General features: G+C 38.9%; 5 protein-coding genes across 7 annotated transcripts; 3 read left to right on the top strand and 2 right to left on the bottom strand.

The window, feature by feature from the left end:
• Window positions 1-917: 917 nt before the first annotated feature.
• Window positions 918-2,154, top strand: LOC103324802 (ethylene-responsive transcription factor 4). Its single transcript, XM_008226912.3, has one exon. It carries the CDS (start codon window positions 1,112-1,114, stop codon window positions 1,898-1,900), a length of 789 nt encoding a protein of 262 aa, XP_008225134.2. The 5' UTR covers window positions 918-1,111; the 3' UTR covers window positions 1,901-2,154.
• Window positions 2,155-5,262: 3,108 nt separating this feature from the next.
• On the top strand, window positions 5,263-8,485 carry LOC103324801 (protein yippee-like At5g53940). Of its 2 annotated transcripts, none has more exons than XM_089049300.1 (5): window positions 5,263-5,572; window positions 6,527-6,570; window positions 7,071-7,179; window positions 7,755-7,810; window positions 8,136-8,485. In XM_089049300.1, exons 1-5 carry the CDS (start codon window positions 5,477-5,479, stop codon window positions 8,173-8,175), a joined length of 345 nt encoding a protein of 114 aa, XP_088905426.1. In that variant the 5' UTR covers window positions 5,263-5,476; the 3' UTR covers window positions 8,176-8,485. The 2 variants fall into 2 exon arrangements, with proteins under 2 accessions (XP_088905426.1, XP_008225133.1); XM_008226911.3 differs by lacking the exon at window positions 8,136-8,485 and adding an exon at window positions 7,887-8,130 and having other exon boundaries at window positions 5,276-5,572.
• A 4,024-nt stretch (window positions 8,486-12,509) lies between these two features.
• On the bottom strand, window positions 12,510-13,450 carry ERF12 (ERF domain protein 12). The gene has a single exon (XM_008226910.2). The coding sequence runs from the start codon at window positions 13,309-13,311 to the stop codon at window positions 12,793-12,795; it is 519 nt and encodes a 172-aa protein (XP_008225132.1). The 5' UTR covers window positions 13,312-13,450; the 3' UTR covers window positions 12,510-12,792.
• Window positions 13,451-14,540: 1,090 nt separating this feature from the next.
• On the bottom strand, window positions 14,541-20,043 carry RLP4 (receptor like protein 4). The gene is made up of 9 exons (XM_008226909.2): window positions 19,941-20,043; window positions 17,922-18,977; window positions 17,415-17,562; window positions 16,221-16,292; window positions 15,946-16,017; window positions 15,626-15,697; window positions 15,462-15,539; window positions 15,170-15,351; window positions 14,541-15,042 (listed from the first exon to the last, which is right to left on the bottom strand). Exons 1-9 carry the CDS (start codon window positions 20,026-20,028, stop codon window positions 14,918-14,920), a joined length of 1,893 nt encoding a protein of 630 aa, XP_008225131.2. The 5' UTR covers window positions 20,029-20,043; the 3' UTR covers window positions 14,541-14,917.
• A 2,403-nt stretch (window positions 20,044-22,446) lies between these two features.
• FES1 (Zinc finger C-x8-C-x5-C-x3-H type family protein) lies at window positions 22,447-26,365 on the top strand. Of its 2 annotated transcripts, XM_008226908.3 has the most exons (6): window positions 22,451-23,019; window positions 23,580-23,844; window positions 24,030-24,250; window positions 24,332-24,505; window positions 24,716-25,899; window positions 26,006-26,205. In XM_008226908.3, exons 1-6 carry the CDS (start codon window positions 22,713-22,715, stop codon window positions 26,033-26,035), a joined length of 2,181 nt encoding a protein of 726 aa, XP_008225130.3. In that variant the 5' UTR covers window positions 22,451-22,712; the 3' UTR covers window positions 26,036-26,205. The 2 variants fall into 2 exon arrangements, with proteins under 2 accessions (XP_088904258.1, XP_008225130.3); XM_089048132.1 differs by having other exon boundaries at window positions 22,447-23,019; window positions 24,332-25,899; window positions 26,006-26,365.
• The last annotated feature ends 1,223 nt before the right edge of the window (window positions 26,366-27,588 follow it).

Below are 27,588 nucleotides of genomic sequence, written 5' to 3'. Positions count from 1 at the left end.
ATAAAAAATATAAACCGAATTCCAGTGTCAATAGTAATACGCCCCCCATTTACGAGCTTCCTAAATCTGTCTACATTGACCAGACAGCTCGGTGACGAACTCGGAGCAACTAGTAAATTTCGTTGCGCGTGTAAACCACGACTCTAGTATGAAGCGTGGGGAGGAGTAGATGTCGGATAAAAACGATACCGCTGTCAGAAACCACACCCATGTGTTCCATCAGAATCGATGGGCCCGGTGGCTTGAGGATCCTCCGCTTTCATTGAACACGCGTAAGAAACCGCCACTTGTTGGAGTTCCATTGGGCGAGAGAGGCAAGCAGCTGTTGGTCCAAGCGCGCGAGCGGTTCAAAGGGAGGATAAAAGCCAAGGCTCCGGTTAATTAATTAAAAATCGCAGTTAAGTAAAAAATTAAAACAAAAAATAATCCAAGTCACGCGGCGAGATAGCAGATTATGTCGACAACTCGTTCAACCGGCGCAATGCTAATATTGAAATATTCCCACGCTCCCTCATTTATAATTTTACACCATCCCCGAGACGAGAGATATCTTGACTTGACCCAAGGCAGTAAATGGCGCGGGACGGTGACACGCGGGAAGGAGCGTGGGGTTTCGGAAAGAAGCACCGCACGCAATCAAGAGTGCGTTTGCAGCCGTTAGATAATGATAATAATGATGGGTGTGCTCTCTTGACAACCCACACATGCCACGTAATACGGGAACTAACAGTGCTAAATTACTTAAATACCACCCTTACCACACACATACCATGATACCATGATACCATGATACATGCACTCTCTCTCTCTTTCTTCTGTCCCAGAGCCGCCCCTAACCTCCTCAACCCCATCTCAGTCAAATCCCTCGTTGACTGTGTGCCCCTCTCTTTCTCTCTCCTCTCTATTTAATTACACGCTCTCCCCTCTATATATAAACCACAGCCTCCCCTCCAACTCCTCCATTGCAATCTCATCACACCCTCCTTTTTCATTTCTCTTTCTCTCACATATTTTCACTGCAACCAAACACTCTTCCCCACCCGAACACAGACGCACAAAGAACAAAAACGCTGCCGTTTTTATCTTTTGTTTCTCCAATTTCCAGTGTAATATGGCGCCGAGAGAGAAGACGGCCACCGCCGTCAGAGCTAACGGAAACGTGAAGGAGGTGCATTTTAGGGGAGTGAGGAAGAGGCCATGGGGCCGGTACGCTGCCGAGATCAGAGACCCCGGCAAGAAGAGCCGGGTCTGGCTCGGTACCTTCGACACGGCTGAGGAAGCCGCTCGAGCCTACGACGCCGCTGCCAGAGAGTTCCGCGGCGCCAAGGCCAAGACCAACTTCCCTCTCCCTTCTGAGAATATTAGCCTCAATATGACAAAAAATAATAACATAAATATAAATAATAATATAAATAAAAATAGTAGCGGTAGCAACAATCAGAGCCCGAGCCAGAGCAGCACCGTGGAGTCGTCCAGCCGTGAGCCGCCGGCTTTGATGGTCGATTCATCGCCGTTGGATCTAAATCTCTCTCAGGGTGTTAGTTCCGGTGGATTCGGTTCCGGCTCGATGCGGTTCCCCTTCCAGCAACACCAGGTTCCGAGCGTCGGAGCCGTCATCGGAGTTCCGGCTTCTGCTGCGGCAGCGGCCAATCACGTGCTGTACTTCGACTCGGTGTTCCGAGCCGGGATGGTGAAGAGTCATCAGTTTCATCAACGGCTGAGATTCGATCATCCTAATCTCCAGCAGCATGACTTCCACGCCTACGGAGGCGGTGGGGTTTTCGCATGTGGGGCCCAGAGCGACTCGGACTCGTCCTCGGTTGTCGATCTGAACAACCACGATCTGGCTCGCGGAGGATTGCTCGATCTCAACCTCCCTCCACCTCCGGAGCTCGCTTGATTTTGTTTTTAGAGAAAAAAGCGCGATGGCCTGAGTTAATACTTATTAGGGATTTTTAATTTCAGTTCCTTTTTCTTTTATTGAAATTTTCGAATTTTCTAAGATAGAAAACGAAAAAAAATACGTTGAGAGCAACCAATGTAAGAAGCTCCATGTGAATACGTAGCTAATGGTCGTCATCATCCTTTTTGCAGCAGCGAAACTGCAAGTTTCAATCTGTTGTTCTAAATTTTAGAGACCTTTATTGTCATCAATTTTCAGTTGTAATCTTTCATTTCAGCAATAATTTTTTCCGCCAACCGAACCATACTGATAGTTTCTGAATCTCCTCCAGTATTATTTCTTTCTTATTTCATTTATTTATTTGTTTTTGCTAATAAGCCTATAATAGTTAACTATATGATAAAATCGGCGATCCATGTAAGTAGGGACGAATTTTGTGGTTTGGTGTGGTTGACGATAGCTTGCCCCATTCCTGGAGTGCTGGCTAGCTGCCGCGTGGCCGGGTCTGTCCCACGCGTCGGCGGCCCTCAATTGACTGGGACGGTGAGATGAGTAGTAGGGACGGCGAGTCGAGTTTCTTTGCTTTCTTTGCTCTTGCCTCTATTATTTCGGAAAACGAGTGCTTTTACATTTAATTACAAATATTTTATTGATTTCTGGCGGAATTTGGGGATTAAAAGGAAAAACAAAAACAAAAATGAAAACGAAAACGAAATTATTAGGCGCGTATGATGGGTCAATGAGAATCGGCGCGCGTATCGGGTAAGAGAGCGGTGTTGTAGTTTTGAGACCGAAAGTTAATTCTGTGTTGACTGGGTAGGTCTCGAGATTGGAGTTAAGATATTGCACGTGATATACGGCCGTCCGATCTCGCGTACCTATTAAATTTATTTATTTTACATAGTAATTTAATTAAAGAGATGAGTTGCTTAGCAATGCGAAAAAGGTGGAAAGTAGCAGACAGAGGCGGGTCCCGCGTGGAGGCGGGCGCTGGGAGTGAAAGTGGGAAAGCGCGGCTGCCGCTTTTAGTGGAGCCCACCCGTCCTTTTTTCTCAAGAATATTGCTCAGTCTCTCCCTCCCCATCTAATTTTAATTGTCTCTTTAGATTACCGAATTAGCTGATTTGATTTTTTAAAAAAATATTAAAAGCAAAAGCAAAGGCTAGGATATTGGGTTGGCTTTTTATATAGGGTATAGGTGGTATGCGCAAGGATTCAAAGTTGTTGGAGCATGCGTGAATATAAATTTACATTTTATTTAATATTTTCATGGCATGGCATCAAATTTTCGTGAATTTAAATTTACGATTATTTATGTAGCAACGTGGAAGGAGCGAGAATAATTTTAAATAAAATAAAAGCATAAGAAAGAGTACGAAGCCGTGAGAGAGGGTGACGTGTCGGGGAGGGACAGACAGTTACGCCGGCGGGTCGGCGTGTTTTTGTTCAAAGCTGTTTCTGCGCGGGACCCACTGGTTTTTGTCCCGCCAACAGAAAGAGAGAGAGAGACTGGGACGCCTCATGATGCGCCACGTATCGCATCCTGGAGAACAGAAAGCGAAAAAAAAAAAAATGGAAAAAAGAAGAAGAAGCAAGCGTCATGGCATTGAAGAAATGAATATAATAAAGGTGGTATAGGTGTGGGCGGCTGGTGTTGCCTTTTTCTGTATAGTGGACTTTGTTGCCTCCTGAGGTGACACCTTCTTCACCTCTCTCTCTCTCTCTCTCTCTCTCTCTCTCTCTATACGTGGCGTACTTTAGCAGCGCATTTCAGCCGGAGAATTCTAGATCATATGAATAAAGTACGACGTCGTTCCACAAAGGATGAAGTTGAATTTATAGGATAAGGATGAGCCGTACGTGAGAAGAAGGGGGGCGTGCACGTGTGAGGTGTCTTGGTACGTGCGCTTTGGAGAATCAACCAGACCGCACTCTTACGTGCTTCTGTTGGACCCAACCCAACCAAGGTGTGAAAGTGTTGGCTTTCCCCATTTCCCACGAAAATGTGTGCAGTCCATGTATATTTTTTACCTCTAGTAGGTACATCTTGAATCGCACCACGTCATTGTCCTTCCGGTTTTGCTTTTTAACTTTGCCGGATGTCTATTTATTTTTAAAAAATCAATAATTAACGTCAATCGTTCACACGTATGTGTTACGTGTGTTTGTTTAAAGAAAAAATAAAATAAAAAAAGTATGATAATGTTGTGAGATTGGAATGAAATCCCTACATTAATATTCTTTGAAGTATCAAAGTATTTGTGATGGTGATTTGGGATAGGTGGGGTTATAAATATATTCTAAGATGAGGTTCTAAGACAATCAGTCAGTGAATGGACTCGTGACACTTAGCTGTTAAAATCCCATATGACCAATTCTTGTCAAATTTTTTTTAAAAAACAGGAAGAAAGGAAGAACAGAAGAAAAGAATAAAATCCGTTGGACTGGAGTGGAGAGACAGATTTGACCTCAACTAATGAATGAACAGTAGCGAGCAAAAGTTTATTGGTAGTAAGTTGCGTGAGAGGAGCGCATCGTCGACTCGACTGTAGTCTGTATATGTTTAGCTTTGTGATGAAGTTACTCAGCAGCAGGTCAGCCTGTAGCGTGCGCTTGGAGTATGTTGTTGTTGTTTGGCCAGGGCAATAAATAAAAGATAAATACTTTAGGTATAGTCTCATCCACCTCACTGTTCATCATATAAATCATAATTGAATTGATATAGTTTCGTTCGAAATGGAATCGTTTAATCGTCCATCTATATTAACGAAACAGATTCATCGTGAGTATCTTAATTGTTCCAAAAAATATCAATTTGGTGAATGAATATAGTGCAGTTATTATTATTTGTAACTGTGATGTAGATAAGATTACAAATAATGTCGATCATTAAGTTAACATGTGTATCAAAATTCATTAATCGCAAGAGAGTGGAGAAAGCCAAAGGTATTTTGTCTACTAATTTTGACAAATGTGAGCAGCTTGGTTCATACGTAATGTTATTGTCATGAATACAGAACCAACTCCACGAAGAAGAACATCAGATGCCTATCTATGACTTTGTATGAGAGTAGCTTCTTTGTCTAGAAACCACTAAATAAAAAAGAGTGGTTTTGTCATCAAAATTCAAAGTAATATCACCATTTGCCTTTTGGACCGGATGTGAACGAAGACAATAAAATACAGTAAATTTTTATAGGACCCAACATGCCGTCTTGTCTTGTTAACTGATATAAATGTGGTGTGGGTAAGAACGGCATGTCATTCATAATACAACGACACGTCGCCTTCTTGCATGTGCAATGACTGACGAACACAGCCACGTGTTTGAAAACTGAAACAGGAGGAGGAAAGCACAAGATGGATGATGCACCGGGATTTACCGGTTCCGGTAGCAGAGATTGGGTGGGAGAGCAACAGCACACCATGTTTTCCCGTTTTCGGATTTATTGAGTGAAGAGGACTTCAAATTTGGAAATGGTAAATCGGTAAATGAATTTGGGTGAGAGAGCAGAGTGCCAGAGAGACACTGTTGGAGTTCTAGGTTTAGGGTAGGTTAAGATCAAAACTCGAATGGGGAGAATTTTCCTGGTTGAATTAGATGGCAGAGCTTATAGATGCAGATTCTGTGACAGCCCTCTTGCCCTTGCCGATGATATCATCTCTCGGGTACTGTCTCTCTCACTTTATCAATTTTTTTTTTTATAAATTTTTTTCCATTTATAAAGATTATGTCGATGTCATAAGCATAATTACAAGCAGTATATGCTTAATTTGTGATTGAATCAAGGAAAGATTGAAACTTTGTTCCCTTTTGTTACTTGGATTTTTAAATGGGTTAAGAATTGAAACTAGGGATGGGTTTATATTGATCTGAAGGGTTTTAGCAATTGGCTACTTTTTATTCAGTGCATAGTGGTCGGTAAAGGTTGATATCAGCATGAGTGAAGCATTTTAGCATTTTACCCTTTTGTTTGCTGTTATGTTTAGGGGTGTGCTGGAAGGTTTTTCAGGTCACATATGGACTAGATTCTGTGTAGCATTGTTTTTCTGAGTTGGGAATTGGGATTTCATAGAACAGGGGTATTTCTTGGTGAGGAAGCTTTAGGAAGCTGAAAATAGACGGATGTACAAGGACTGGTTTGCTTGTGCACTTTAAATGGTTCTTGTTTGAAATACATGGCAGCATTCAACCAGATTGTAAGGGCTGTAAAACGCTAGCTAGGTTCAATGGGATGGTTCCGTTGGGAGGAGATAATCACTTAGTGCTTTGAATACGATTGGAAAATATATAAATACATACATAAATTGCACAAATGCCCCAAAGATTCATTCTTAGTTTGGATAAAATTCTATGAGGAGTGTTCTCCCTGCTGAAGTGGTTGATAAAAAAATAAACTTTTGGCTGCAGTTGGCTACTGACGCTGCAGCCAAACTTTTATAGTTTATTTCTAAGCCATGTAGCTCATTCTCAATCTTTTAGAAGTTATTTTTATATGCACTACTCTTTTATATATATAATTTTTTTTTAATCCTTGCTATTTAATTTTATGCTCACCTAGATCTAATCTAATATGCTTTTGTGCTCAACAATTTGACTCTAGTTTGTTGTAATTTGATTAGTCTTTCAGCTGCCGTCGAGGAGGGGCATATCTGTTCAGCACTGTGTAAGTTCTTCCTATTATTATTGCCTTTGCTTTTAGTTGACTTTTTTAATGTCATTTTCTGGCTGACATACCGTAGTCGGTATTTATTATTATTTGTTCTTTTGGGGGCCAATAAACAAAGATCGTAGAGCGAATTAGCCATATTGCGTCAGTTTTATGAATGGAACAGTCCCTTCTCTAAACTGTAAATTTACTGATCCTTAAAATTCATCAGCTGCCAGTCTCTCTTTCTAAATGGATGTTTTTCTTCAATGAAACCTGTGTTTTAATTGATAATCACCAAGTCCTAAACTTTGTGGCCAGTACATTTTAAGGATGCCACTGTTGAACACAAACGAGCTATTTTCAACATGCTGGTCACAATGATATGAAATTTGATGCAATTGTTCTTGTTCAAAGAAATAAGGATGCTATTTTTCCTTTGACAGACCATGAGAAATGTGAATTGGTTTTTGTTTTGTCCTTTTTCTTCTCATCTGACCTATGAAAATTTTATCCAGGGTGAACATAACGCTTGGTCCCGAGGAAGAGAGGCTGATGCTTTCTGGTTTGCATACTGTAGAAGATATTTTTTGCTGCTGCTGCGGACAGATTCTTGGATGGAAATATGTATGGTTTCTTTATCTCTCTGGTTTAGTTGTTGGGATGGATGGGTAGGTAGGAGCAGGACTAGAGAGTGAAACTAGTAAACAAAAGGAGAAAACAGACACACAAACATAAATGAACGTTTTCTCACGAACAGAAGAAATTTTTTTGTTTTAAAAATGTTGTGGGCTCAAGGAGATAATGTCATCTTTAATGAATTAATATGCTAAACAAATTCATTGTACATTATTAAACTTGTGTCTGAGTGTAATTGTTTGTTGAATTATTATTCTTTTAAGATGTAAAGTTGGTCATCTTTAATCAAACCAAACAGCACCAAGGAGAGATGTAACCATCACTAAAAAATGCATACGCCAATGATAAAATGCGGTTCTATCGGACTTTGCAAGGCCAGTTTTTTATTTTATGGTAGAGCTTAATTGAATGAAGTGTCTCCTGAAAAATACTCAATTTTCTTAAGGGTATCCTACCTCTTGTAAAAGATGGGCATGCAGCTTATGTGTGGAGAAGGCATATTTATGCGTGTAGTCTTTGATGTCAATTCACAAATGAGTTATACTGATGTTGAATCTTATTAGGTAATTGCACATGACAAAAACCAAATATACAAGGAAGGAAAGTTTGTGCTCGAAAGGTACTCACTCACTAGCTTTACTGTTGTTTGTATTTACTGTTTCAGATTGAACTATAGCGCCTGTGTCTGTAAACAGATGGAGGATAGAAGTGGATGTTGCTGAGGAATTCAATTTAGACGCTCCGCCCGGTTCAAGTGACACAGAAATTCCTTAGGAAGTTATCACTAATCATATAGTTAATAAGATCTGGATGATATACTATACATGTTATCATATATGCAATTTGAACAGCCATTTGTAACTATTATGAGTACGAGGAAGATGCATTTTTCCGTAAGCAAAGCATGTTGGATTAAATTGTTTTTCCTTCTTCTTTGAATTCAGATGTGAGCAGATAAATATGATTGCAGACCTGAAAAGCTAGTAATGTTTATGCATGGTGATGGTGGGCTTTAGCCATCATTTGAAGTTGTGCGCCTTTGTCAAGGGTATCATTTTCCTGGGGCCCCCTTTGGTTTCTCCTTTGGAGCCATCTCAGTGACTGTTTAGGTCTAGGAGGTGCTCTGCCGTCCCAAATAATTAAAAATGAATTGCCCTAAGTTAAATATTAAGTGGGGTGCAGTGCATGCATGGCATATGAAACTAAGTATTTATTATTTTTATTATTTTGAAGTTCTTGATGATTTAGATTAATGTAAAAAGAATGTGAGCCAGAAAGCATTTGATTTGGTTCTTTTTGAGTGTTTGTTTGACTGAGTTGAGTTGAGTTGAGTTGAGTGAGGGGCATACCAGACATAGAGATAAAGTAGAGATGGGGCCCACAGAATAAATGGGTGAAAGAGAGAAATAAATATGTCAGGAGGAGGAGGAGGACGACGACGACGGTGGTGGTGTATATATGATATGATATGTGAGATCATCTTTTAACTCTTGTGTTGTTATTAATGGAACCGCACGGCCATGCATGCGCCTCTTCTCTACCCCCACGTGATGCACGAGAGAGATTGAGTCAAAGCCAGCCCAGCCACCACCCCACCGCCTTCCTCCTCCTCCTCCTCCTCCTCCGTTTACTTCTGTTTTTCTATTTTCATCATTCTCTATTCTATATTTTGAATTTTTCTTTTCCTCCTGAGTTGTCACTCATCAATCCACTATTTATTGTTTTTACACACACAAACAAATGTTAAGAGGAAAGTAGAAAACGACAGGCCAAAGACAAATTATCTTTTTTTATTTTTTTATTTTTTATAACTTGGGCAACACGGACACCTCACCACCAGAGAAGAAGACCGTGATGATGGGATTTCATTTGCTTTTTTTATTTTCTCTTTTTTCTTCTTCACGTCCTTGATAACATCATCATTATCATCATGTATGTATGATGACCATCTGTATCCATGCTCATGTCATGTCATGTCCCCCATTTATCGTATGGCAAACATGCCTCCCCCAAGAATGTAGTACATAGGCCATGCCTCTCTCTATATATAAATTATAATCCTGGAAGAATATTATTATATATACATTAGTTACTTAATATAAAAGACATTAAATATAAACACTAAATACATTATTATATATACATTAGTTTACTTAATACATTAAATATAAACACTAATATTATTTTAGAAAATTAGTTACTTAATTAGAATATAAAAGACAATATTGTTGTTGCTTGACCAAACGAATCTCCGGTAAATATCTTAACCGGTGGCTCCTCTGGTCAAGCGACCAGGAAAAGAGAAGGCGCACCCGCGCCGTCAACGACAAAACACAATTTCATTATTTATTTATTTAATTATTGTAGGGTTTGGGTTTTATTTTAAAATTGTTGTTGTCTACTCTTTTGTTTCAGTTTGTGGGTGTGGTGTGGGGTGCGCTACGTAAACCAAAACAGCAGCGTTGGGGAGAGAGAGACGGCCGTGATGCCTCTGGTGCCGACAGATTCGCTTGGCTATGGGACCGGCCAGCGGGCCTGAGGGTGACACGTAAATTAAGCGGGTCCCACAACGAAGAAATATTTTTCAAAACGAAAATCTCAAAGTATTTTTTATTTTTTTAAAGCAGAGTGGAAGGGAGGTGGGGACCCAAAGGACAGTGGGAGGGTCAAATCGATCAGTCTTTGAATTGACGGCCGGGGTTAGGTTACGTTTACATACAACAAGTCTGCAGCTGCGACTAGCAGAGCAGAAGCAGCAAGCAAAAGCAAGAGCTGCCTGCAGAAGCAGCAGCGCTGATGCATGCTGATGGTGCTGACGTTGTAATTAGGTGAATCTCTGAGTATGTAAAGTCTAAAGTAAAGACTAAAGAGGTCGTCTCGTCTGCTGCTCACTGCACTGCACCACCTACACGCACCTCTCTCTCTCTCTCTCTCTGCCTTTGCGTGTCATTGTTCTTCTTTTTCCCTTATTTGTTTCGCTGTCTTATTCTTTGCGTCTATACACATATTCCATATGTATATGAAGATCTTTTATCTACTAGTAATATTGACTAGTCACTTAGCACATGCTCACGTGTGTTTTAATTGATTTTATTTTTAGAATTAAGAAAAAATAATATGGGTAGTTATGTTCTATAAAAATAAGACATATTATCTGATTTACTTTTAATTTAAATTTTTTTAATATAAAAAAGTAAATTACTATATCATCCTCATTTAATTACTCATTTCAATTCTTAATATTTGAATTAACCAATAATATTTATTAGTATTTTGAATGTTTCACTATTTTCTGTCTTTTATTTTATATATATAGATAACCCATATTTTTTATTAAATAAAATCTCACATTCTCTCATAATATTTCTCACATCAACTCAAATTGTGTTAGTTGATCATGCGTATATATACGATTTTTAGTCTTTGATACGTTATGGATTCTAATTTTAATAACAACGATTAGATTGCATTGTACTGGTGATAAGATGATAATAGCGTTCTTATCACGTATCTAAAATTCAAACTTGTACTGTGGATGAGGAATAATATATCCACATCCACTCATTAATGCTATATAGGGTGGGACCAGTCTAGGACAATAGTAGTGTATGGAATGAAGTGGTAAATTCAAATTAAATGCAATACCAAATAAAAGGCAAAAGAGTTTTCTTGTGCTACACATGAAAATGACATAACATTTTGAATGGGACCTAAGGAACACAACACACTATGGGCTGGTACCTATAAGCCTACATGATATGATATATGTATATATTTAGCGACCAAAGCCGCCGTCCTAGAAGCCTAAAAGGGACTTTGGAAAAGAAAAGAAAAAAAAAAGCAAAGTAAAATATTGACCAAGAGATTTTTCTCATCTACTTTCGTCACTCAAATCCAATCCAAACCACCTTTCTCATTTTCTTTGTGCCCATATTATTTATTGCATTATAAAATTATAAAATTAAGAATGCAATTATAGAATTCGTACGAAAACCAATCGAGGCAGACAGAAAATGGATTGGGTTAGCTTTTAATTAGATTGCAATCTTTTGTTTACTTTTATAATGAAAGCCAGCTGATGTTGCTGCTGCACAAAATACTCAGACCAGCGTTTGAACCACTAATGAAATTACTTGGTGCCCACACGAGACTCCATCCATACACTTGGATTACTGCTAATTTGTTGGAGGGATTCATATTTCTCGTCCAATCCAATACAAGTAATTATACTTCTTGTTTATATGATTGATAACTACTAAGATTTTGTATATAATTTCCGATTCTTATATTATACATGTATGTATGACAACGCCACATATGACTTATTATAAATTTTGGAATACGTTTTATTCGAAGCTTTGAACCTATTATACATATAAACAAAATATTTATGTGCTTAAATTGTAGACAGTTCATTATCGTCTAAACATACACCGTGTAATAAAATTCAATAACATGTACAATTGTTGTGTGTTATAACAAAACAAAATTCAAATGAAATAGCCACCACCCATCAAAATCAATAGGTGGTGGGGGTGGCATGTTATAAATGTGTCTTTTCCCGGCTGGTGAAGAATCATCTGAAGAAAAGAACAAAAGGGCAAAGGTTGTCACTCACTAGGCTTGAAATTGATTGCATGATAAATTTTTTATTATCAATATTCTAACCAAGGTTTTGTATATAGATAAATAAACATGTAGTTTTCAAATATTGGTTGGCTTGAAAGAGAAAGAGGAAAGAGAGAAATGGACAGCAGATTCCCACAGGATGGAAATTAAAAAAAGAAAAAAAGAAAGGGACCCAAAGCCGGCAGCAAGCAAGCAACAACATCAACACACATGAACAACGCGGCCATTTTTTTTTTTCCTTCCTAATTTGCTTTTCCATAACAAGGAAAAGCTACGTCCCCCACCAAGAAAGGAACTTTTTGCTTATCCGAAAATCCAAATTTTGTAAAACAGACCTACCACCTAAAACAATTCTATTAAAATTAAATTAACAGCTAATTATACGCTTGGTTATTGTTAAAAAAAAAAAAAAACAGAGGTAAGGGTTTAATTCACGAGGTAAGATGAATAATTAAACAATATTAAGCTGGTTTAATTAAGATTAAGGACACTGCATATCTCCATGTCGGAGCAGACATGGACACTCTGAATTGACACGCGCCATGGGCTGCGAGTGGGTCAAGTTCTTCAAATTTATGGGATGCTGAAACTATCGGAAACAGATGATCAAAACACACACCGCACGCACGCACGCTTGCTTTGCTGCAGAGCTTCCTTCCCCACTTTGAAATGAATGAAAAGCTTCAAACTTTATCGAAATGGAAAGAGTCTCATTGAAAAAAAAAGCACATAAATTTATATACAGAAAGCCTCTCTCTAATATTTTTCCTTTCAATAATAACATTGTTTTCTTTTTCCCTCCCTCAAATTCTCAAACCTTCAAACGTCCGAAAACGGAAGTGAAGATTTTTTTTCTTTAGATAATGGCGAAATACTAAAAACAAAAAGAAAAATATGGAGGGATCATGACATGAGATGAGATGAGAGGAAAACCCAAAACGACGCCGTCAGATGAGTACTACTTGTTTTTTTTCACAGCCACAAGGGTGGCGGCTCATTGAGGTCAATAGGCAGGCCACGTCGTACAAGCCCTAAATACGACGCCGTACTCGAACCCTCTGCGACCGTACCGCCAGCGACGCCGCCAACATTTCCCACAACACCAACAGGAGGTTGAGGTTGTTCCCTCTTGCTCACCAACGTCGTCGTATCGGGTGTTGCATCGCCGCAGCTCATGTCGTTCAAGACGCCTGTGTGGAGGAACTCGACCAAGCGGCCGGAGTGAGAGGCCCAGTGGGCGGCGGAGGGGATGTTGAGGTCCAGAGAGAGACCGCCGGGAACCGGGGCCGGGAAGTTGGTCTTGGCCTTGGCGCCGCGCAGTGATCTGGCTGCGCCATCGTAGGCGAGAGCAGCTTCTTCGGGCGTGTCGAATGTACCCAACCAAACCCTGGTCTTCTTCCAAGGGTCTCGGATTTCGGCGGCGTATCGGCCCCACGGCCTCTTCCTCACGCCTCTGTAGTGGCCCTCGCGAGATGAAGAAGCAGTCGCCATGAAAAGACAGAGAGAGAGACCAAAAGAAAAGGTTTGAGTGAGTGAGAGAGAAAGGGAGAAAGAGAGAGACTGAAGAAATGGAGAGATGTATTGGGTGTGGAAAGTGAAAGGGTCCCACTCAGACACCCGTAATCGTCGGCTGGACGGCACGGCTCTCTCTATTTACTTATATATTGATCTGATTATGGGTTTTATTTACGTGTAAATTATTCGGCGCCGTTGGATTGTGATGAGGATCAGAGAGTTGGCCTCAGGTGTGATCGGACGGTCGTAGGGAAGAAGATGGGGGAAGGTGCACGTGAGGAGGGTGTTGTGGGGCCCAGTGGGGAAAAAGAAAAGAGCCGCCGCCTGAGTAGACGTGTGGGTTTGTGTGTGGGGTGGAGTGGTCTCTGCGCAAAGGGTGATGTAAGCCCTACCCATTTTGTACGGCGCCGTGGTCAGGCTCAGCGGCGCCTGCCACTTAATTCGTTTTTTATTTTATGTTTTCTATTTTTGAAATTTAATTTAAGAAAATAAAATTAAGGAAGTGGGGGCAGGGGTGGCGTATCGGGTAGTGAGTTGGATTGAAAGCAGATTGTTTGGTAGTGAGGAGGGAGTCCACGTGGCGAACAGAGAGGCGGTGTCCGAGTTGCAGGAGACAAGGGGCGAGTTAAGTTGAATTGGGTTGGGTCGGGTTTGGGTTAGATGGGCTGCTGCTTCTGCTGCTGCGTCTGAATGCCTTTGGCGTCAATGCCGTGTTTGACTGGGGTTTGGGTTTGGGTGTGGGTGTGACCACTGACCACTGACCACTGACCACTATGATGGAAATAATCGTACGGTGATCTAAGCAGACTCACGAGAGCCTGACAACTATCTTATTTTATTCAATTTTATCAAATTGGATCTCTGAATTTTGTCCCTGTGACACGTATATAGGTGTTAGGGGATTGTGCTTTTTGACCAAGCTCTCAGTTTTCCACCTTTGCAATTTTACTGGAGTCTCTTACCTTACCCATTAGCAGGAACAAGCTGTTAATGTAATTTCCACTTTTAGGCTCCCTTGGCATTTACCCTTAGATTCGGACACTCCGTAACTTTTTCTCAAATAAATGCTCTCTTTCACTTTAGTATGGGAGCGCTATGTAGTACAAAATCATAATTTGGGTCCTCATGATTTGTACACATCGATAGTCAGAATCTGAATGGGGCATGTCTGAAATTTTCCCTCCAACTCATCATGCCCCTTTATGTTTTCTGAATCAAATTTCAAACAATTTCTTAAAATACTTCTCACACAGACTAGTTTTAATTAGTATTCTACACTCCATATGTTTAAAGTTGTGGAAGGATGGGATGGGAACATTTTGATTTCTACATGCATCACTTCCTTTAGGTGTTACAAAACTTCGCCAAATTTGAAAAGAAAAGGAAAGAATTGGAGCAATGTACAGTGGTTTTTTTTTCTTCTTCTTTTTTCTTCTTTCTTTCTCTGTAGCATATACGGGCACCCAATGAGGGATGTGATCTTGTGTAAGTGAGAGGGCCAATGCAAGCAGTATTGCCAAGAGACCAAGTGCTCTGGATCAAACTTCCAACTATATTGGGCTTTGGGCTGAAAGCTGTCTGATCATGAAAGCAAGATGGGCCCAGTCTCAGCTGCCGTTCGAGATTGGGCATGATGATTATGCTGCCGGTTCATCTGAATGTTTTGTGATAAATGGGTCCTTGCCTTTGCATATGGAGCTTCTCTTGCTACACAAATAAAAGTAGATCATAGTTTGCATTCGTAATGTCTACTTATGCTAATATGGCTGATTTTCAGTCTTTTTTATTATCAGCACCATTGTATGTAGTTGCATTCCATTTCATAGATCCTTACCAGCAAGTTGCTGCGTTCGGAGGATATTCTGCCGCCTTTTCCAACAGCATATTGAACAGATGACAAGAAGTAGGAACAACAACAACGCACCAAATGCAATTCCAATCTTTGCCGCAGCAGTAAGGTGTGGCCCGCATGTAGGCAGTCCAGGTATACCACAAAGACCATGATTGTCAGTGAAGCTGCATGCAAGCCAGATATGGAGTTCAGATTTTGTATCGATACATTTCTATTTATGTTATCGTGCATAAAAGCCAATAATATGTACAGATTATTACTGACTAAATCATACTTGAAGCTAGCTCTGTGTAAAAGCCTTCCTCCTAGAGCAGCTGGGACCCTTCCGGACAGAGAATTGCTATTGAGATTACTACACAATGACATCATAGGTTAGAGTCTTCTTTCTATTACATTTTAATTCCATAGGTTTATAAGATGCGTGATGATATATCTTACAGTCTTTGTAATGATGTCAACTGTCCGAGGGATTCAGGAATTGATCCATTGAAGGAATTTAAGGAGAGGTCCCTGCCAAGGAAGGAGCATGTGTATTCTTCAATGATTATGTTGATTCAAAAACAAAAAATAAAACTCGAGGAAACTTTCACGAAATGGAATTGAACATGCAAATCACAACAATAATTGAGTTCATTGGTTTCGTCCAAAAAATAATAATAATAATAATAATTGAGTTCATTGGATATGCCGTTCAGAAAAAAACAAAATAATAAAACATCATCAACACTTTATGAAAAGAGAATATAAGCTGCACTTACAGTACTTCTAAGCTTGTTATTGTTCCAAGGGAGTATGGAATTGTTCCATGAATGTTATTTCCGCTCAAATTTCTGTAAATCCACAAGGTAAACAAACATGGGTTGAAACGGCTGTAAAACATTTGACTAGCTAGATGTTGCATTTTATAAATAAATAAACAAAAGCAATGCCGAGCTATTATTCCATTGAAGTCTGGCATCAGGTATATATATATATATTGTGAATTAAGTTAACATGACAAATAGAAGCTACCACATCTTAGAAAGAAACTCACAGGCTCTGAAGATGATGTAATTTTGATATGCCATCTGGCAAAAATCCCTTCAGACCTTGATTGTCAAGACCCCTGTGCATGCAGAGGTAAACATTAATTGCCAAAAATGCTCATATTACAATGGAACACACAAATGCCGAGGGGCCTTCTTCAGACATCATAAGAGTAATTCGCAAGACTACGCTGGAAGGTAATCTGAAATGCAAATCACTCAACCGTGCACAGAATAACAACTGGACTTTATGTAGTAGGAAATAAAGCTGGAACATAAAAGGTGCTAGAATTCAGATTCAGTGAAATGAATAAAACTCGGGGAAACAGAAACAAGACCAACTATTACGCCAAAATGGAAGCAATTCAAGTGGCTCAGGCATATTAGGACTACATTTTGTGAAGACTAACCCTTGGTCAGGTATCAATTGATATTTGTATTCACTTCCAAGACTAGAAGGTCTTCTAAAAAAATTGCTATTTGTATTCAACAGCCTCAAAAGAACTCCTCTATGGCAATAGCTCATCTCTATAGAATCAAAGAGTAATTGAGCTGGCAAGAGGCCATCAGAAATTCAGGACTCAAATTTGGGGTACAGATGAAGGCTAAATAATGAAGGAGCCAGACAATGTCAGTATACGGTGGAAAATGTGGACATGATGCCATAGTTGGGCGAATACTTTCCCTGTCAAATAAGCAAATAAGTATTTGATATTGCAACTAAAGCTTTCCTACTTTTTCTCCTCCACTTCCAAAAGAAAACTGATCATTCACACCAAAGAAAGAAAGACAAATTTGATTCTTGGTGGGTTCAGTCACTTGTTTTGACACCTTCTGTTGTGTACTTTCAATTCAAAAGAAAACTTCAAACATTACAACTTCCTTATACATGAATCACAAAAAATTAACGAAATATCTCAACTGGTATACCAGCTATCCATGTCCTATAGTTGTCTCAAGGCACACTACTCAAACTTACATTATTATTTTAATACCTTCATCACAGTATTTTCTGAACAAAAACAGATAACTAAGTTCTTTACATATTCAAGAGTGAAATTCTTGCAGTGAGAAAATGAAGAGGGTAGCCATTGAAGCACATGAGCAGTATAAAGAACATACAAATTGGAAAGACAAATTAGAAATAAGATTGAAAAGGAAAAGGAAATAATAAAAAATGAGGTGAAGGCTCAAGAAATTACAGTCCGTCAATGACCCATTTGCTGCTAGTTCTATCAAATTGGCAGTCTGCTCCACTCCATGGATGTTGTTGAGGAACACATGGATCACCATTCCACCCCAACCGAACAGGAAGCCCCAATGTTTTCTTTAATGTCTGTAACGCCTTAACTGTTTTTTTTTTTTGGTGTGTGGAAAGAGAAAAGGGTGATGAATTAGTAACGACAGTTTCCATAGTGTTTGACTACCACTATAGACATTCGATAGCTTTTAGTGAAAAATAAGACGCAATAAAAGCAATCTCCAATAGGTAACACAAGTTAAGAATGTTTTCAAAGCAATTGTATAAGTGAAGAAGATATTAAGTGATATGTGACAAGACCAAAGAGTACATTCGTAAGACTGCAATTCTACATGTCTAACTATTGTTTAATGAAATGAGAATGTGTACACTATGTACATATTGCTAGGTGTTAGTGAGGGTTTCGAGAAACTTGGATATAAAAGAACAAACAGGGGTGCATATGTACCTTCTTCTGGTACAGTTTTCAACTCGGCCATTATAACCTCAAAGATCTCAATGGCATTGATTATGGCATGATCACCTTCTTTAGGGCGCAAGGTTATTGCTAAAGTCCTCCCGCTTACAGCGATAGTTGTGTTAAGTACAAGAGCAGCATAACGGTCCCCACTCATTTTGATAACATCCACATCTTGAAATGCAGTGTCACCATTTATCAGGATATCAAATACCCTTTGCCCTACACCAGTGACTGTAGAATCAATCTCAGCAAAGTGTAACCAAATTGAGTAGTTCCTATTGGGATCCACATCCATTGTATATTCTAAATCAGGCTGACTAGAAGTACCAACAATTGCATTTTTATAAAGAGCTGCTGGATAAAAGTTTGGTGGATTTGAAGCCTGCTTAATGCTGGCTTCAGTAGATCGGGCTGTATCAGTACTCTGACCAAAGGTCTTTATATAATTCCAAAATCTGTCCCCGCCCCAATGATCCCCGCCATAATCTACGTCAAACTTTGGCTTCCCAGTACCACAGCTCAATCTTGTTACTGTTCTAAGGATTATTCCTTGACCCGATTGCTGGCTAAGTTGGTATGCTTTATCATCAACTTGGAGAATTTCAAGGGAAAGAATTGCTGGATCCCCATGACCAGTGCTATGGAAGCAGATGGACACAGAGCTATCTTTAAGAAACACTAGTGCTTCAGCAAATGTTTCATCATCGTGGCTACTCCAACCAGATTTTAATGAAGTAACCTGAGTGCCTTCGACAGAAATATCAAATAAAGGTTCACTGTCATAGTTCTGTTGTGCAAGCAATCCAAAGAAGATCCTTACTGAGTAGTGTCCCCGGGGAACTCTATTGATGATGTAACAATTTTCAGGGCCTTCAGACAGGGGAAAATACCGAAGTGACTGAAGTGGAGGACTGATATAACTTGGGCGTGTTGCATTAAAAGGTATGCCTCCTGTATATGCAAAATCCTTAAACCACAGTGTATTGGTTGGCTTTGTATGAACATTCTGACGAGCTCCACAGCTTATGCGCATAGCAAATGGTGCTGTTCTCAGAAGCATAACACACAAGTTAAAACCAAAATTTTAACCGGAATAAGCACAGGAAGATAAAATAAAGAACTGAGTAATATTCTCTAATCTTATAAGCATGTGTTGTCTGCATGATGGTGTGTGAATAATAATACCAACTTCACTAAACAACAACTACTAGAGAATTAATCTTCTCTTAAATTTGAGTATTCATTTTATAAGCACTGATGTGAAAGCAGCAACTTATACAAAAATGGTACTTTCATGAAAATCCTATTATTATAGTGTTTTTCTTTTTTATGTATAATTTTCTAGATTCTGTAATTGAACTGTAACCACCTTATTCAATTTTAAAAAAAAAACAAAAAATTAGACAAAAATAGAAAATTCATCTAAAATGTTGAGAGGCCAAAGAGCATAATGCATCATCCGCCATTAATACGCCAATGCCCCTGCTTTCTCTATAACTCGGTAAAATTGGTTATCATCATACATAAGAAACATAACCTACTTTAAGCCTTGTTTTATGCCGTTCTGTGTTTGCAATTGGCACAACTGAAACGCAGATTCATTTCCTTTTCCAAAAGGAATTCAAACTCATTGACTTTCCTTCAACATCAAACAAACAAATATTTTTTTTCCAGAAAGAGTAAAAAAGTACTACTTATTTCCATTTTTACTCTCTGATTCATTTCCGTTCTTTGAATCATCAATGCCAAACAGAATCGAGCATAAGACCAAGATCTCCACCAAAGCAAACGCTAAAATTTACACCAAAAACCAAAAACGATGAATTAGCACCACTACGCTTTAAACTCATTGTTCTCTCTCTAAATTCAGTGGCTAAATTCACTCCAATGCCACTGAATTTGACTCCGAATTGTTAAGAACTCAAGAATCAAGATATACAGGGAATCAAGAAACGGCAATGTAATCGAACTGAAGCGAATAAGTAAAAGATGCCAGTGAGCACTCACCAGGTTTAGCCGAAGCCGAAGAGAAGACTGAGCTGAGCAGGAGAAGAAGCCATGGCAGAAGAAGAAGACGAAGAATAAACCTAAGCATTGTTTTAGCTGTGAAACACGCTACGCGCATGTGCCGTTCGCCTTTTCTTTCTCCACTATACAAAATCTCATTCTCATATCATATATACTGTATTTGCTTTCCAATTTCCACACAGAAGGAGAAAGAAAGACAGAGAGAGCGAGAGAGAGTGAAATTGGATTGGACGTGTGTGCGACTAGTCACTAGTGCTGAATTAAAGTTGGAGTTGGTGTCTAATTTCCATTTTTTTCTTGATTTTGTTGACTCGTGAAAAGAGGAGATATTAATGTGCTGCCGAGATTTTAATGATCTCCTTTTCTTTCATTAATGGACGGTGCAGATGGATAGTTGGGTCTAGTAAACACAGATTCTTAATGGTTCGATGGTTGGGTTGGAGCCCACACCGCACGCCACACTCTCGTGTAGACGACAAAGCACGTGACAACGCTAACGTGAGCTTTTATTTTTTAATTTTTTCTGTTGCCAAAGTGCAATTATCAAATTGACAATCCAGATTAGGAATTATAATTAATCTCGTCCATCAATTTAGGACTTGTTGGGCCTCTGTTCTTAAAAATACGAGACGAGGACAGTTGGTTTTTATATGCAAGATTTATTCAATTTTGGTGACTTTTGCTTATATTGATGGGATTTATATTTTGGTAAACATATTTATTCCAATTTCTACTTAGAGAAGATTGGATTCTGGATGTGTAAGGTTGAATGGATCCGACGGTTGAGGTTGAGGGATGGTCCGGGAGGACCCCGAGTTCTGAACTTTGACTCCTTAAGCATGACTTGGTGCGCAATCTTCGGAGATGCTATTGTGATTAAGGCAGTAGGCCAACTAATCACCAGAATTCAACTCAACCATAATCCATGTGAGCTACTATGCAATACCAACTTCGCAAGCCTATGTGCCACTCCATTTTCGTTTTTTTTATAAACAAAATTACATAATGCTCTAAATAAAATATGAATGGCGGCATTATTAGTGTAGGTCATCCTTAAACCGATGAGATAGAGACGTCTTGCTGTCTCAATTGATCATGGACCAGTTTAAGGTTCATTAACATGCCAGAATGAAATTTCATTTTCTGGGGACGACTTGATATCATTTTGTAGTTAGGTAGGACCTTTGAGCATTCATATTGCTTCAATTAGGATAATTCTTTTGTATACTATACATGCATGTGGACTCATTTTCATTCTCCTAATTTGTATGTTGGGATTCGTTGTTCGTGCAACACAGTGTGCTTGCAAGTTATTGTGCTGCACGGACAGAATCTACTAAGTCACATATCGTATGTATAAATCCAACTCAGTCTATTTTAAAATCCTAACTCCGTGTTTGATGTACTGAGCATATTACGAACTGCAAAATAAATCACATTTATTGGAAAAGAAATACAGTGGCTGATTGGGTCTTGCTTATGATTTCATTTTGGGCAAGTGGAGTTAAAGATTGTCCGACGTTGAAAGGCCTGGTCCACAATAAAGACTTTTTGTTTTTTTCTTCAGGAAACAATAAAGACCAAATTGTAAGACAAAAAATAAAATAAAAAGAAATACCAAATTAAGCTAAAGAGAATTAGGAATATAATTTTTTGTTTTACATTTTGCTAAAATACACTGTATTTGCCTCTCAAAAAAAAAAAAAATTCATTGTATGTGTAGTTGTTACAATCAATCAATTGTGTCTTCGTTGGTTAGATGGGTAGCTAATTGTTAATATGTTAAGGTCATCTCTAGCCATGGGCTATATTCCAAGTATAGTCCTAAATTAATGCAAAACTAATCTCATGGCTAAATAAAATTTTAGCTAATTTAGAGGCTAATTTACATTTAGCCTCCAATCCAAATGTAGACTAGCTTTGGCCTGGCCAAATTTATAGTGGGTCTCATCCATATGCTTTTCAACAACCAATCATTAAAGACTCTCACTTCCTTTTTCAAAATAATAAAATATGAAGGATCATAAAATATAGTCATGTATGCCTGGAGATGGAAAAATTTAGTAATGCATTATTCTTTAAAAAATTAATATTTTGGGGGACTAAATTTTTAGTCCTGGACTACATTTAGCCTTATAACTGGAGATGGCCTAAGTATTCAAGTATCCCTATTTGCAAATTCGTATATAGAAATCTTATATTCCTTCCCCCCCCAGAGCATTGTGGGTTAACTTGTGTTGTTTTCTTTGGAGTTGACTCTTTTTTTAGTTATGATTCAGCCCGGTTCACTAATTTTATGGTTTTTGGCCCGCCCTTATTTCCGATATATTTACAGTGGAAAAATAATAGGTGATGACATTGTAATCTTGGAAAATAAGTTATTGGTGACGTCTCACAATTACTTGAGAACTTTTGTGATTCATTAGCACGAATTTGAGTTAAGGTTAATTGTCATGGTCCGACTGGACAATCATTCGGAGTCATGCAAAACTACTAATGATTAATATTTGAGCCGGAGGTTATTTCAACAGAGATCATATAAAGTTTTAAACCATATTTAACATGTATATATATTTTTTGAATTATATGTATCGCACTGCAGTGATCAATATGTACCCGGGAATAATCACAGCACTACACGTATCCCATTTGCCTGGCCAACGGAGATCAGTGAAGCAAGCTCAGTCTTAGCGTCCCCACAACAAAGCTCAACGAAGGCGTACCGTACCAACCTAAGAAGCCGCACCCAGAATGCCTCACGATGACCAATCTCCGCCCCCAGGCGAAGTCTCCGACTCCGCCGATATTGAAGAAGAAGAAGAAGAAGAAGACCCAGAAATTGAAGAAGAAGAAGATGACGACGACGAAGAAGAAGACCCCGAAATAGTAGAAGAAGAAGAAGAAGAGGAGGAGGAGGAGGAAGAAGAAGAAGAGGTGGAGGAGGAGGAAGAAGAAGAAGAGGTGGAGGGAGAACAGGAAGAGATAATGGAAGAAGAAAGGATTGAAGTGGATATGGATATTTCTGATTCACCGGTTCAAGCTCGTGATCATCATAACGGTTATTTACCTCTTTGATTAACCTACTTGTTTTCCAAACTCTTTTTGTTTCATCTTTGATTGTTTGTATTTCGATGCTGTTGCTCATATGCATACGTTTGCTCTGTTTCCACTTCAATTTTAGGTTTGCATTTAGATTCATACTGTTCATTGTGGCTTGATTGGAGCAATTCGTGCTAATGTAGTGCTTTCAGAGCAATTGGAAATTCTTTAGGTGAGATAAAGTAATGTAATTTGATTATGAAGAATTGTTATAAACTCGGAACTCTTATATGCGGGCCACTGTTTTGAGGAGTTTGGAAAGAGCCGCCAATACTTGTGAAAATTGGTAAAGTAAGGTTTTGTCTTGCGCATTTCACTTTGAGCCTTCCAGTTTCAACCGGTTATTTGGTTAAACCCCATCTCTCTAATCTAGAATGATGAATTGGTCCAATCTCATTGAAACTATTGCCCAAATTTAGCTAAAGGCCAACTTGATTTACTTGATTGTTATGAATATCTATCAGCCTTCTTTCTCTCTGTCAAGGCGGCAATACTTGATTTTATTTTTGTTTTGTGTAGATGTTAGACAAGATTATAAGCCCGAGGGACTTCATGGTATACACTCAAATGAATCACATGATGATGGAAAAGCATATTTGCGTCATAGTGAGGTTATGGATGCTAAAGCCTCCAACTCGTCTGGTGTTGCTGGGGAAGAGATGGCTAATGCCATCCTGATGAGGGATCACTTAGGTAAGGAGGTTAAGAGTGTCATGAATCCAGACGATGAGATGAAACAAGGGGACATACATCCGAGGAATGATAGAAAGCAAATGGATTCAAGGTGAGGTGATATGCCGGACCTATATACTTTTAAATTTTTATTTTTATAGAGCCAAAGCAAGTGCACTTTCGAAATTTACTTGTCACAGGGCCAAAGTGTTGGCCACTCCCTGTTTTTCTGGTAGCTAATTATTAACTTTTTCCAATCAAACTTGTACAAATCCCACTAACCGTCAAGTTTTTCAGATCAGCTGCTTCTGAGAAAGTGACCAGAATTATGTCTCCTGTTGCTGAGACTAGTGATCGAAACAAACGCCCAGCTATTATCTGTGACTTCTTTGCTAAAGGTTGGTGCATTAGAGGTACTTCATGTAAGTTTGTCCATATAAAAGACAGTCCGAATAGTACTCATCCACAAGGAGATGTTGCTGCTGCAAATTGTACTAGAGAAGTCCAGCCTGATGAAGGTATAATGTATCTTCTTGGGTTTGAATGTCAAGAAAGTACTCTCCTGTGATGTTCTTATTAACAACCTTCTACTGTGACAGGTCTAAGAGACGTAACTGAGAGATCAAGGTCACCTGGTTTTCCTGATCCTCTGGCTTCTTCACATCTCTCTTCTGAAAATATCCGATTTTCGGAACACAAAGGAATTCAGAGACGGCATCAGTCTCTTGAAAACCATAAGTTTCCAGCAGTTCCAGGAGGGGAATCAAATATGGGTGAGTCCACTGATGCACAGAAATTGCATTCATCCAAAGATGATCAAGTCTTTCTCTCCTTGTTTAAGGATGCAGGAAGAGATGGTCATGCACGTAACTGGCCCATTGATGTTTATAACAACTCGCCAATTCATAAAGATAATTCTAGATTTATGAGTGGTTTGTATCCTGAGCCTGGATTTTTTTCTAATGGATCTACTGCGTCATCAGGCAAGTACTCTAGAGGGAATCCGACTTCTCAGTCGAGTTGTATGGAGGAACCAGCTGGAATTTGGAGCCAGCGCATGCACAGTGATCATAACTCCCCACTTGTGAGCCTTTCCTTGAATTCAAACTCAAGTAATCTTTTAACTAATGGCTCGTTTCCAGCTAGCCGTGTTTCATCTTGGACCGGATTTTCATTGCCTTCTAGTTATTCCTGTTTAGATGCAAGTCCTCATGGTACTCAAAAGCTTTTAGACCGAAATAGAGATTACCGTTATTCTACTAGATCATCTCCCTTACTGAAAAGCTCTTCTCCCTTCTCTAGTTCTGAATTGAAGAAGTTGCCTTCTACCAGTGTGTCATTGCGCTCTGATAAACTTCAAACAAAAATTTCTTCAAATGATTGGGAGCCATCTGTACCCTTCCAGCCATCTTTTATTCTTCCTCCTGCATTTCTATCATCTTCAGGGAGCCAGTATGACCCTCTTCGTGACAGCATTGAGTTACCTAAGTTAGCAAACATCTCCTTTGAGGCTTCTTTCTATTCTGAAGAGGCTGCCATTGGGAACAAGTTGCATCATCAAATACATGGTGAATCTGTTAGTGGGACTATGCGTCCAGTTTGTGATGGTGATACAAACTCTATGTCTTCACATAATACATGTCATGAAAAGGTATTAGATAATAGCTGCTATACACGCGAACATAATTCGCCTGTAACTGAAGCAGAGACAGTGGGGGCTTCTGTTGTCTGCCAAAATGGAACCATGACTATAGAAGAAAATCTCTCGCGGCCCTCTCATCTCAAAGGTAGTACAAAACCACATAAAACCAGTTCATATGGTGATTCTAGACCTCAGAGTGACAGTTCTAGACACAAAAAAGACATAACAGTAGATAGATTTAGAGAAAACAATGAAGTGGATGGTGAACATGTGACAGATGGGGATGTACAGCAAGAATCAAAAGCTCTGAGGCATTTCCGTGCGGCTCTTGTAGAGTTAGTAAAAGAATTGTTAAAACCAAAATGGCGTGAAGGTTGTCTCAGCAAAGATGCACATAACAAGATAGTTAAGAAAGCAGTAGAGAAGGTTCTCAGTGCTTTTCAGCCCCAACAAATCCCACCTACTGTAGAAACAGTTGTGCAATACCTGTCTTCATGCCGTCCAAAAATCTCAAAGCTTGTTGAGGTTAGCTTTTTATCATGTCATTTTAGTGATAATGTGAGGACGCAGGTATTTGGTTTTGAATGTGAAATTGTTCCTGGAATCTGACTGCTACGTCTTTCATTTGCAGGGATATGTTGAGAAATATGGCAAATCTTGAGATGTTAGGCCCGGATATTGTTCTTTTGCAGAATTTCCTACACAGTTTACTAATTGGAGGTCATGGACAGTTTGTTCGATAACCCTTTTCTTTTACATAATTACAACAGAGTTTTTGTAGAGTTGTTAATTTTCTTATAAGATGTATTGCTTCAAAAATTATTTCTGTTACTCTCAGTTCATCTATTTGGAGATAATAGGTGTCATGACTAGAATTTGTCTTAGTCTGTATATAGAAAAAAGAAAAAAAAAAGGTCATAATTCGTTTCATTTTTATGCAAGGAAAATTGCCTTATGGCTTGAATTAACCCAGATTGAGGGTCTTTCCAAATTTTAGCAAGTTCCCGGATGCTGGGTTTTAGTCTATCTACGGTCAGTCTTTAATTCTTTCACTGCTTGAATTCTTAGGTGCCGTGGAGTGACACGGTAAAATGAATCCTTTTGGTTTGGGAACTAAGGATACCTGTATGGGACCCACGAAGTTGAAATTACAGTTTCCATATCAGTCTTCCCTGAGTTAGGATGGATATGATATGTAATTGATCACTTCTGCAGTATCTTGGGTATAATTTGCATATACCTTATTTTACTGGCTACAAAGAATTTGGCATGGTGCGGCAGATTTTCATTAGGATAATGAAAAATAAAAATAAGCTGTATGATCTGATAGTGTAGATATCAAAAGATGTTTATTTTGAATTTCTGAAGTCAAAGTTGACTTATAATATTGCTAGCATTGGAATTTGAAGTTTTACTGTTCCTCCATCCTCTTTTCTGGTCATCATGATCTGTAATTGTGGCTTTCAGATTCTTCTATGGATAATATGTTTCATTGTTGAGGTACATTCAAATTTTTCTAAGACATGTCGTTAATTCTTGTGCTGTGAGTTTTATTTTGGTGTTTGATCTAAAATGTTCGGAAGTTTCATTAATTGTTTAACAACAGAGGATTGGATTTTGATTGCAATATTATAGGTTTTACAGGTGTCTAGCTTATAAGCTGATGGCATTTCAGTTATTCAAGTCAAAACTGAAGTAGCTATGATTTAGTACATAAGGATTTCTGTGTTAAAACTATGGAAATTCCAGTACTTAGATTCTTGGGCACCTAGTTATTCACTTTCCTCCTTTCATTTTCCATATCTAAAAATATAGAACCTCCGTAAGAAATTGAGGCTCCTGCAAATATTATGTACATGAAACTAGTTTATCAATGTGGAAATGATAGAAACGGATTAATTATAAAAGTTAGAATTTCTGTAACTAAAGTCCCTATGAGGCTATGAGGATAGCTCGCTAGTAAAATTTCACTGGTAAACTTTCAAGTGTGAATGTCCACACTTTGCACCTGAAAACCCCTCAAAGTCCTCAACCCTGAAATCTACTTATGCATGGGATTGCTGTTGAGGTACGATAGTTGCTACTAAATCAGGGCAATTTGCGAAAACTGTAAATCAATCATGTTGTAATTCTTTGCCATTTTCCCATCTCAAGAACGAGTTAGATTTGACTTGATGTATGGTTTCTCAACCCAAATCAAAGTAATTTTTTATG

The sequence above is a fragment of the Prunus mume genome, linkage group LG3 (genome assembly GCF_029339155.1).
Source record: "Prunus mume cultivar Tortuosa linkage group LG3, ASM2933915v1, whole genome shotgun sequence".
Taxonomy (NCBI): Eukaryota; Viridiplantae; Streptophyta; class Magnoliopsida; order Rosales; family Rosaceae; genus Prunus; species Prunus mume.
Note: the sequence above shows the minus strand (reverse complement) of the source record. Positions and strands in the feature narration are given on the sequence as shown.

What these genes read in the sequence shown, in the direction of transcription:
- FES1 (XM_089048132.1), top strand. Translation starts at nt 22,713, where the DNA reads ATGCCTCACGATGACCAATCTCCGCCCCCAGGCGAAGTCTCCGACTCC. An exon ending in AGCTCGTGATCATCATAACG is followed by an intron (nt 23,020 to 23,579) that starts GTTATTTACCTC and finishes TGTTTTGTGTAG; the next exon opens with ATGTTAGACAAGATTATAAG. An exon ending in AGAAGTCCAGCCTGATGAAG is followed by an intron (nt 24,251 to 24,331) that starts GTATAATGTATC and finishes CTACTGTGACAG; the next exon opens with GTCTAAGAGACGTAACTGAG.
- LOC103324802 (XM_008226912.3), top strand. Translation starts at nt 1,112, where the DNA reads ATGGCGCCGAGAGAGAAGACGGCCACCGCCGTCAGAGCTAACGGAAAC.
- ERF12 (XM_008226910.2), bottom strand. Translation starts at nt 13,311, where the DNA reads ATGGCGACTGCTTCTTCATCTCGCGAGGGCCACTACAGAGGCGTGAGG.
- RLP4 (XM_008226909.2), bottom strand. Translation starts at nt 20,028, where the DNA reads ATGCTTAGGTTTATTCTTCGTCTTCTTCTTCTGCCATGGCTTCTTCTC. An exon ending in TTCGGCTTCGGCTAAACCTG is followed by an intron (nt 18,978 to 19,940) that starts GTGAGTGCTCAC and finishes TTCTGAGAACAG; the next exon opens with CACCATTTGCTATGCGCATA. An exon ending in AAATGGGTCATTGACGGACT is followed by an intron (nt 16,293 to 17,414) that starts GTAATTTCTTGA and finishes CTGCATGCACAG; the next exon opens with GGGTCTTGACAATCAAGGTC.
- LOC103324801 (XM_008226911.3), top strand. Translation starts at nt 5,477, where the DNA reads ATGGGGAGAATTTTCCTGGTTGAATTAGATGGCAGAGCTTATAGATGC. An exon ending in CCGATGATATCATCTCTCGG is followed by an intron (nt 5,573 to 6,526) that starts GTACTGTCTCTC and finishes TAATTTGATTAG; the next exon opens with TCTTTCAGCTGCCGTCGAGG. An exon ending in GGAAAGTTTGTGCTCGAAAG is followed by an intron (nt 7,811 to 7,886) that starts GTACTCACTCAC and finishes GTCTGTAAACAG; the next exon opens with ATGGAGGATAGAAGTGGATG.